Genomic DNA, 10,707 nt, shown 5'->3' on the forward strand with positions numbered 1-10,707 from the left:
AGCTCCTGCGGAACTCGCCGCGCGCGTTAAGCTCTCTTTTTCTTTCTGCGGAATTCCATTTGCATGCCCTCTGCCTGGGTGTCTCCCTGTCTCAGTGTGTGTGTCTCTCTCTGTTTTCACACTCTCCTCCCCATTCGAGCGAGGCCCACACCTGGCGCATCACTGCCGAGCCATTAGCTGCGGGTCTCCTTTCATCTTCGCTGTGGCAGACGTTTCTATTTATCCACTTGCGCTCGCCCAGTGGCGTCACCAGCGGTACTGTAATGACGATTGCAGCAGGAGGATGACAGCTTAGAAAGAAGAGGGCAATGGGGCTTCCTCCCAGAGGCGGTGCGGCACAGAGGAGCGCTCGCATCACAAGGTGACCCCAGCTCCCCACCGCCACCACCGCCCTCACCGTCGACATCGCGCTCCGGCCGCTCCGCGCCCGCCCAGTCGCCTGGTCTCTCTTTCTCCCTCCGGCAGCCAAGATCTGTCGGACCGCTGGGGACCCGGGGAGACGGGGGCTAGGAGTCACTTGGGGCTTCCTCCCTCCCCCCTCCGGCGAGCCCCGGGATGGAGAGCCGAAAGGACATGGTTATGTTTCTGGATGCGGGTCAGCTTGGTACTCTGGTTGGCAAGAGGGTCTCCAATTTGTCCGAAGCCGTGGGCAGCCCGCTGCCTGAGCCGCCCGAGAAGATGGTGCCCCGTGGTTGCCTGAGCCCGCGGACCGGCCCTCCGGGCGCCCGGGAGCGCGGCGGGGGAGGCCTGGAGGAGGAGCCGGTCGACGGACTAGCAGGCAGCGCTGCGGGGCCGGGCGCCGAGCCGCGGGCAGCCGGGGCTGCGGTGCTCGGCCCCGGACCTCCGGCCCCCTCCGCCGACAGCCTCTCGGGTCAGGGGCAACCTAGCAGCTCAGACACCGAGTCGGATTTCTATGAAGAAATCGAGGTGAGCTGCACCCCGGACTGCGCCACGGGGAACGCCGAGTACCAGCACAGCAAAGGTAGCCACCGCGCCCCTTCTCTCCCCGGGCCTCCCACCGCGCCCACCTTGCACTTCAGCTCTGGAGGGGAGTAAGACACTCCTTTCCCCCAGGGCAGGGTGGCTGGGGGGACCCACCTGAGCAACTCTCCCCTGATACCTGAGCCCTGGCGGGGCTCTCCTTCTGTGCTCTGGCATTGGCGGGACCGAGGGTGACAGCTGTGCTTTGCGGGAGGAGGGGGACGCAAGCCCTGGGCTTGAGGGGGATTCAAAGTGCACCCCAGCCCCCCAGAGTTTTGTGGCACTGCTTCAACTGCTCCGGGAAGACACCTTCCCCGGCCTGGGCGAGATCAAACGTGGGTCAGGGCAGTTTGTGGCTGGAGGGGTGTAAGGCGCATCCAGGCGCGGAAGCCCGGAGTCCATAAAGGACCGTAAAATCCCGGCCGACTCGGGCTGCCTGGGTGCTGGGCCCTCCGACCAGTTTGCACGTCAGTCAGAGGTCCAAATTACCTTGTCACTTCCCGGGCTCGGTGGCGCCAGGTCGGAAATGGTCCCCATGATCTAATTGCCTTTGGTCTCCGGTTGCATTTGAAAAGGCAGAGCTCTGGCCCTCCCCCATTCCCCTTTCCTTGCTAGTCCCACTTCTCCACCCAAAGGAAAAGGAGCTGCAGGGGGCAGGAGTCCCACCCTTCCTTGGGTTAGACCCAAAAGGAGGGGTGCTGTTACACTGCTTTAACTGGAGAACCCCTCCCTGACCAGGGGCTAGTTTGGGGGGGGGGAGGGGGCCAGGCAGGGAGTCTCCCAGAGAGGGGTGGAAAGCTAGTAGGAGGGAGAGCCTACTGGCAGACACTCCTCCACAAAGCTGTGGGTGTAGATGGGAAGACCCTGGTATGGAAGAAAAACCACCCCCTCACCTTGGCAGCCAACACCTGGTTGAGCACCCACATCCACTCATTACCATCTTGTCCGTTCAACCCAGATTCCCTAATCGCAGCATGTCCTCAGAAGAAGCCATACGCCACTCAAATATACCCAGGTAATATGCTATTCATTCACACACTCCTATGCCATCCCTACAACGCATGCAACCTAGCACACATTCCCACACCTACACTGGCAGCCTGGCCCATGCAAAAGCAAGGACTCAGTTTGTGTGCAGCATCCTACAATGCGCTAAGACCCAGAGCTCACTACACTCCAGCACAAAGGTGCATCTCAACTTGCCTGTCAGATATGCACATCCTTGTCCACTCCTGCCAATGGTGGGCAGAAAGCTCAGAGGGGCTGCATCCAGTCTGTGCCTCCGGGCAGGTGGCCGGGTGGCTGAGGTTTCTGTACCCAGCAGGCCTTAAGACCGAGGTCTCCCAAATAGCAGCCCAGCCAGGCCTAAGGGCTGCTTTGTGCTCATCTGAAGGGTGAGCCTCCATCTCTCTCTTCCTGTGTTCTCAAAGTCCCCTGTGCCCCAGCAGAGGCAGAAACTGAGGCTACTGCGAGGAGGGGGTCCCTTTCTGCCCCACCCTCCCTCCACATACACCCTGGGCCTACAGCCCCGCATCAGCAGTGTTTTGTGTTTCTGTTGTGTGTTCTGTGTGTGCATGTGCTCTGGGCTCCCTATGCAGGGCCCAGCTCAGAGGCACTGGCCAGCAGTCCCAGCAGCGGCAGCGAGGCCCCCAAGAGCAACAGTAACGGCAGCTCACAGGGCGCCCTGGCCTGCAGCGCCAGCGACCAGATGCGCCGCTACCGCACGGCCTTCACCCGGGAGCAGATTGCCCGGCTGGAGAAGGAGTTCTACAGGGAGAACTATGTGTCCAGGCCGCGGAGATGTGAGCTGGCCGCCGCCCTAAACCTGCCGGAAACCACCATCAAGGTATGAGCTCTGGCGACAGGGAGAAGAAGGGGTGCGCCCACTGAGCAGGAAGTAAATACGGACTGTCCACTCCCTAAATCCTGAGCCAAGACTCAGGGCCTGGAGTCCCCCTGCCCACGTGGCTGCCAGGCTGGGGGTGTCCAGGCCTGGTGCAGGCGCCAGGCGTGTGCAGATTTACCTTCCCGACAGGCCCTAGGCAGGAACTGCGGGCGCGCGGTTGTTGACTGTTCCCTTTCTAGCCAAATCAACAGTGGGAATGGGGTGCCTTTGCCCCGAGAGAGAGCGGCTGGAAGGGGAGGTGTTTCTGGGGAACCGCTGCCTGCCGCCTCGGGACCGGCAGAGTCCTTAGTCTACCACACTGCTTTAGTGCCCACACCGGGTTCTGGCACCCCAGGGGTCCTGGCCGCATGGCAGAGGGAAGGGGGGACGCAGACTGAAGCCCCTCCCTGAACCTCCCCATAAGGGATTCCAGTTCCAGGTGGTGGCGGTGGGATCTGCCCCCCGCCCAGAGGGTCTCTGCCGCGGCTCTTCCCTGCGCTACGGGGCATCGTCCGCTGCAGTGGGGCAGGACTTCTGGCCTCTGCGCACCCGGCCTGGTGCAGCCGCCGAACCTGCTCCTTTCCACCCCCCCACCCCACCCCCGCCAGGTGTGGTTCCAGAACCGGCGCATGAAGGACAAACGGCAGCGGCTGGCCATGACGTGGCCGCACCCGGCCGACCCCGCCTTCTACACGTACATGATGAGCCACGCGGCGGCCGCGGGCGGCCTGCCCTACCCCTTCCCGTCGCACCTGCCCCTGCCCTACTACTCGCCGGTGGGCCTGGGCGCCGCGTCCGCCGCCGCCTCGCCCTTCAGCGGCCCGCTGCGCCCGCTCGACACCTTCCGCGTGCTCTCGCAGCCCTACCCGCGGCCCGAACTGCTGTGCGCCTTCCGCCACCCGCCGCTCTACCCCGGCCCGGCTCACGGACTGGGCGCGGCGGCCGGCGGCCCCTGCTCCTGCCTCGCCTGCCACAGCGGCCCGGCCAACGGGCTGGCGCCCCGCGCCGCCGCCGCCGCCTCGGACTTCACCTGTGCCTCCACCTCCCGCTCGGACTCCTTCCTCTCCTTCGCGCCCTCGGTGCTCAGCAAGGCCTCCTCGGTCGCGCTGGACCAGAGGGAGGAGGTGCCCCTCACCAGATAAGGGGCCGCCCGCAAGCTGCCGGCTCCAGGACGCCCGTGGGGGGCCCCTCCCGCGGGGACTCAGCCAGCGCCCCTCCCCGCCCCCAGGGCACCGAGGGGAAAGAAGAGGGCCGAAAAGGACCGGAGGGACTCGGCCTCGCGGATCGGGACGCCCGGGAAGCGGCCATGGCTGGCGCGTTTGGGGATTAGGAGTGGGGATGGGGACGTGGAGGCTGAGAGACCTTCCTCAGGGGCGGCCCCTCTTTGCCATTTTTTCACCGGACCCATTGCCCCTGACCGGGGTCGACGCCGTGGCTCCAAAGCCAAACAAATTTAGTAGCAACAGCAACCGATATCCAGCCCCTCAGTCCCTCGTCCCACCCCCCACCTCACACCCCTGCCTCAATCGGGACCCCCCACTCCCATCCCCAAGGCCAAGCCCAAGCACTGGAAAGGAAATTGCTGTCTCTCTGAACAAAATGCTGTGTATGCAGAGCAGATAGAGATTAATCTTTGCCAGCTTTTCCAAGGCATGGCAAGGGGCTTGGTGGATGGCAATGCACCAGCCATCTAAGGGGAGAGAGTGAGAGAGGTGATTTACTGTGGCAGAGGACCCTGGCCCTCCCATGGAACCTAGGGGCTCTCTTGCCTTCCTGGAGCCTCAGTTACACATTTTCTGGTTCTGGCATCTACCAACACCTGATCTCTTTACTCTCTCCTAGCTTCCTGATATCTCTCAACTTGTAACTCCGTCTCTACTCCTATTTCCATCCCACCCCCACTTTTTGTTTAACATTGGCAGAGAGGCTGCAGGAGCCTCAGGGCCTCTTGGCAGCTTCTACCAAGTCTCTCTTCTCCCTGGGCCCAGTACACACCCTGATTAGCAAGTGATGTGTGTGAAGAGGGTTTTTGAATGTTGAATGTATAATAATGATCACCATGCGGTGGGCCACGGAGCCCAGAGTTGAGCTGTTAACAAGGCGCCCAGGGAAGAGCTTAGGGAGCAGGGACCTCGTCTCCCTCCCTCAGTAACTGCCAGCAAATTAGAGGCTATTTCAAGCCTTTGCCTGTTCACCTTCTCTTCACCAAGAGCCTTCTGGCTTTCCCTTTGCAGTTAACATTTTACATCCTTCTTCCTCTCATTTTTCTCCCAAGCTACCACTGGGGCTTGGCTTTCAGATACTAGCAGGAGCCTTTGGCCCCTTCTGGGGACCTTGTCTTTCCCCTTCACCGGGGTTTGTTTGGGAGCCACTCCCAAGCTCTCACTCTCACACTCATTCTTGCAGCCAGTTTTTGAGGGATAGGAGAAAGTATACTCCTCCATAACAAGCTTCACCCTGACTGGGAGGGAGTGGTTCTTCCTGTAGGGAATGAATTTGGTTTGGTTTTCCTTTGAAGCCTAAAGAATTTGCTGTTACAGTTTGTTAACCATACTGCAATAAAAGCTGGACATAATTCTCACTTAAACATTTTAATGTTTTGGGAAGCAGGCAGTGCATTGACTCTTTTTGAATTGCTAGTTCAGTCACCATCCAAGCTTCGTTAGAGAAGGAACCAAAAGATGGACCCACAGATGGTCTCCCAATCTCGTGTTGGGCATTAGCAGGCTCCAAATGGAGATTGCCCAGAAGTGGAGAAGGCAGGCTCTGAGCTGCCCTGAGGTGCATGTTTTCTTAATTCTGTGCACAATAGAGGCCTTCCTCTGCAAACTGGCCCACCTGGGGCTCACCCCTGCAATGGTTTCTTCTCCAGTTGCTCCAACCCTTTGAGGAAAGGGGACCATGGACCACTGTGGTCTCCATGGATCCTGCTTCCACCCCAACCCCAGGTGGAGGTGAATGAGGCAGTAGGGGTAGAGCTCCAGAGCTACAGACAGCTAGGTTTGCGGGTCAAGCAGTCTGCACTGTAGGGTCAAGGGAGAGGAGGGAGGAGGATTCTTGGGTTGGGATGGGGGGTGGTGTCTGAATCATCCTCCACCTGAAAGTCATCTCCAAGAATGGAATTCTGGCCTGGTCGGGGCAAGGGGACAGATGGTGCTCAAGCAGCCATCTCGCCCTCATCCTCTGTCCCCAAAGGAGAGCCACCGTGGCTGCCTCTGAGTCCTGCATAGGCAGGGGAGAGATGGGTGTCATCGGCCGGCTGGGAGCTCAGAACTGGGTGGACTTCAAGGGTCCTCTGTCACTATGTATCAGTGGGCAGATGGGGAATCTTTAATTAGCTTCTGTCCCTCTTTGGGTTCCAGAGAAACTCTCCTGCACACAGTGGCCCCTGCCCTCCCAAGCAAAGCTTGGAGCTTAGGTTTCCAGCATCTTCCCCTCCACTCCTCCACCCTCCCCCTCCCCCAGCCTTTCGTAGCCACCTCTGCAGCTGGGATGCCAAACCCAGGCAAATTTCACGGTTACTTCGCGGCAGGCTGAGATTGCTTGCGACAGGTAAATGGGCTGCGGGTTGCCGTAATGCCAGGCGTATTTTCAGTTAATAGGGAGGGAAAATGAGGTGTCTGCAGCGATATTGGAAAGTACAAGATCGATGATCCGGCCTCGTGTCCAATCAGCAGCCTTTAATTGACTGTATTTTCTGGGTAATTGAGCCTCTCTTCCTCCAAATTGAAGTGGAAGATATAACAATACATCTTGCCAGCAGGAATTACTCATTACTTCATAATGAAATTTCCCTTTTGCCAAGGTTTGCGGTTTGGCACTAGGCACCACTTCTCACTTTCCCTTCTTCACTCCTGCACCTAAAAACAGGTTTTGCCCGCCTGCACCCAGCAACCGCACCTGGCCTAATACCTACATTTTGGCGGACGTGGGGGAGGGGGAGAGATGACAGCGAAGAAGGCACTGCCACTCCACAGACTCAGGCTCCTTATCTGTAAAAGAAGGCTAAACCAAGCAACAGGGCTGACATGGTGTTATTATTCTTTCAACGTTCTAAGAGCCTCTACTTCGCTTTGCCCCATCTTGGTCCCATTTTACAGGTGGGAAAACAGAGGCTCTGGGTTTCACACATCTATTAGGGTCCCGTGCAGCTCTGAGCTTCACGTTCCGGCTTCCCTTCCCTTCCCCTAGGCCCCTTTGGGGCCCCGAGTCCAACGGGTCACCCCTTGCGAAGTCTGACACCTCACTCCTGACTCACACTTTCCCTGGGCTCCTCAACCCCATTGCGACCCGGCGGGGCCTGGGAGAGCAGACCTGTGCTCAGCCGCGGTCCGCCTGGCCGGGCAAGACCAGCCGCCCCGCAGCCGGAGTGCACGCTCAGCGCCGGCCATCGCCGGCTTGTTAGCGTGTGATTGATTGCCTTATTAAAGCGTGTTCTTGTAAGTGTGACCAAACTGATTGCATTGCATATGTTTGGGATAATGCTCATTTTAAACAACAGGATAAAGAGGATGAGCTCGGCAGAGCCTCCGAAGACAAAATGATTCCGGCCAGCAGCTCCCTAACTCTGGCATTAAATTGCCCAGTTACATAGCAAATCACTTGGTTCCTCCACCCTTGTCCCCGGTTGTTGTTGTTGTTGTTTTTTTTTCCTGGTCTGCAATATGATCGCATCCCCCACTGTAGTCGGCCCCACGAATGGTTTGTCTAGTGACAATATTGGCTCTGCCTTCTCAGCCGCTAACCGTGCACCCTCACACCCCAGATGTTGAGTCCTCCTGCGCCCTCTCAGGCAGAGGGAGAAGCGATTCAAAATGCACCCTCTCACCCTAGGCTTCCCAAAGGGCTATGGCTCTGACGAATCTACGCAAATGGGAGCTGAGGTCCCCCGCAGCAAGTCGCGTGTCTCCCCACCCCCACCCCCACCCAGCCTTTTGGCTAAAGTTTAAAAGATTCTTTTGTTCCCCAGGCTTCTCCCGCTCGGTTGCCTCCATTATTCCCCAATTGAGGAAACACCCGCCGCCATATGTCGATGGAAGGGCGTGGGTGACGCGGCGGTGGGTTATTGAGGATGGTGTTCTCAAAGTGGGAAGAGCTTTTCCTTCTTAGCATCTTCTTCATGCACCATCACCCCAGAGTGAGAGAGGGAGTAGGAGGAGGAAAAGGAGGTGGGGCAAAAAAGGGGGGGATTTCTTCTAATTACTCCACCCCCAACCAATCTTTGTAGCCAGGTTCTCTTTCTTTGCCTATTCCCTAAACAAAGAAACCCCCAGCCTTCCTCCACCCATACCAGTCGACTTGCAGGGGAGCCAAACTGCTGGCAGATTGAACTTCCTAGGGGACACCTTTGGGATACGCTGGAATTCTGATTTGTTCCAGATGATGATGGTCATCAGAACAAGTCAGAAACGATGCCACTCTTTGGGGTGTCATTTGTAAGTCCAATCGTCCGGATTCGTTTGCAAGACCCAGCTAAACGGGTCTGGATAAGTGACTTGGTCCAAAGGGCAAATTTCTTCCATCACTTAGCTTCTGCCTGACTTTGCCAGGGCAGGCACATCAGACTGTATTAGGAGAAAGCCCAGGTGCAGTTCACCATGTGTGCCAGCTTGTGGAACCCCGAAATGTTGACCCTGGGTGAAAAAAAAAAAAAGCCAACCACAAAACGTAAGCTACCTTCTACAAAGCAAACAGAAACATAAAGTCCTTTCGAAAATCGCCTTCTCAGCAAATAAGTATGTGATATTCTGAGCAGGAGCAGGAGAGAGAGAGAAAGATTGCCACTTAAAAATAACATGAAAGCATTAAGTAATTATTTAAAACAAGGCTGTTTAGAAAAATATTTGTATTTATTACAGCTGCTCAATTGGCCTCGTTAAAGTCGGCAAGCATTTAAATTGTGTTACAATCTCATTTAAATCCCGCTCCGTTCCAGCAGGCTGAAGAGCTTGAATAGACCAATCACTTCATAATGATGATGAATGAGAAATTAATTCAGATACAAGCAAGACAATTTAGGCCTTCATCTGTTTAAATAGCCTTCCAATATTATTCGCGATTGCGGGTCACAGATTGAATCAATTGTCCAATCTTGTGAAAGTCATATCCTTGCATCTTCATCGAGATTATTTATAGCGCAGTGAGGGTTGCTGAAAGGTATACGCTGTTAACAGGGACAATTACTTAAAGAGAAGCGTTTATAAAATGGAAAACAAATGCCGGGGTTAGTAACAAATGGGATCAAAAGCAGCCATTCCAATCTGGCTTCTCAAGGGAAGGGAGCGGGCGCGGCCCCCGGAGGATGCGGGGCGCTCGGGGCTCGGCGTCTGGCCTCCCCGCGGTACCGGTGAGGCCGAGTCCGGTCGCTCCAGCCTGCGCCCTGGCTGCCGCACTGGCTGCCATACGGACCCGGGCCGGCCTAGCCCTCGCCCTCGCCCTCGCCCGCTTCAGGTCGGGCGGGAAACCGCAGCATGGCCCTCGGGGGCCCCCGCCCTGGGTGCGGTTCCCGGCCTCCCCGGCCTAGGCGGCTACGGGGTGCGGCCCGGGGCAGGCACCCCGACTCCCTGCGCCCCGCCGACGCCAACCCCCAGGGCGTTCTACTTTGTGCTGGGGGCTCAGCCTCGCCGGGATCAGACCCGGTCTGCCTTCGTTGCAGACGTCCGCCGGCCTTGCGGTGCTCGCGGGGCGGGGGTAGCTGGGGGCTCCTGGACTCTGGAAGCTCAGCCTCCTGAGCCGGCCGCGGGGGAAGGGCCCCCATTTCCGCAAGGCCCCTCATCCTCGAGGTCCCGAGACGGGAAGTGCACTTGGGGTCACTTCACTTCCTTCCGGGCCAGGGCCCCTCCCCGAGCCGGCTTCTCTGGGTGCCCTCGGGCCTTTGAGCAGCGTCCAAGTTCTCCAAAGAAGAGCCCTTTCCTTCCCGCACTGAAGTGCCCCCTCCCCGTATCCGGATATAACCCCTCCCGGTGAGGCCAGTCCCCCTTCGTCGTCCCCCTCCGACAGGCGTCCCGGCGCCTCGTGAGAGCCCACTGCCGCCGAGGCGGCCGTCACGACTTCGAGGCGACATGAGCCTCCCCGAGGTGTGTACCTCCCCTTCCTCAGCAGAGTTAGGTAAAGACCCAGAACAAGGTGCGCGGGGAGGTGAGTTAGTGCTTCCGGAATCGGTACAGGCGCGCTTAGGTATAACTGTGTGCACCGTCTACACCGGCCCCGTCTGTGTGCGGGTCCAGGGAAGAGAGAACCTTTCTAGGCGGCGCTCTTTGGGGATGTAAGTGAGGTGGGTCGGAACAGAGAAGCAGGAAAGATCATTCGATGTACCGAGCCCGGAGTAAGAGAGGAGAGAGAGAGAGGCTCCCAGCGAACACAGAGCGGAGTCCATGCGGTACAGCACACGCGCCACTCCCATCCGCGTCGAGGTGGTTTTTTTCTTCCTCTGTATTTCTGTGTTTTGAAACAAAAGCCCAACTAATGGATTCCTGGCGCTCTGAGGACCCACTCCCGGGAGCGACTTTGATGTACTGCTGTCCAATTAGTGCCTTTAATTGGTGTCCTCGGGGACAGGCCGGCCCGGAGCTGGGACGCAGCCTCTTCTCGCCTCTCCTGCACACTGGAAAGGTAAAATTTATAACGCACTGTAGCAATCCCATGGGAGAGCGAGCGAGCGAGGGAGGCAGGGAAGGAAGGGAGAGGTACAGCTCCGTCTTGCAGCCCCCGGACCCTGCAGGCGCGGGGGGTCATGGATAAGGGTCCAGATCGCCCGCTTTCTACTATTTCCTGACTCCCTCTCGGGCCTGGCAGGAGGGCTCGGGCGGCTGAGTCGCTGAGGATTATGAATTTGCTTGCAG

The 10,707-nt window shown here is 58.1% G+C and overlaps 1 protein-coding gene across 2 annotated transcripts; it reads left to right on the forward strand.

Annotated features, from left to right (window-relative positions):
* The first annotated feature begins 555 nt into the window (after positions 1–555).
* Positions 556–4,008, forward strand: EVX1 (even-skipped homeobox 1). 2 transcript variants are annotated; one of them, XM_021689786.2, is made up of 3 exons: positions 556–982; positions 2,580–2,827; positions 3,475–4,008. In XM_021689786.2, exons 1-3 carry the CDS (start codon positions 556–558, stop codon positions 4,006–4,008), a joined length of 1,209 nt encoding a protein of 402 aa, XP_021545461.2. The 2 variants fall into 2 exon arrangements, 1 of the variants encoding a protein (XP_021545461.2); XR_002480312.1 differs by lacking the exons at positions 2,580–2,827; positions 3,475–4,008 and adding an exon at positions 1,940–1,982 and having other exon boundaries at positions 927–982.
* Positions 4,009–10,707: the final 6,699 nt, after the last annotated feature.

Source organism: Neomonachus schauinslandi, chromosome 12 (genome assembly GCF_002201575.2).
Source record: "Neomonachus schauinslandi chromosome 12, ASM220157v2, whole genome shotgun sequence".
Classification (NCBI taxonomy): Eukaryota; Metazoa; Chordata; class Mammalia; order Carnivora; family Phocidae; genus Neomonachus; species Neomonachus schauinslandi.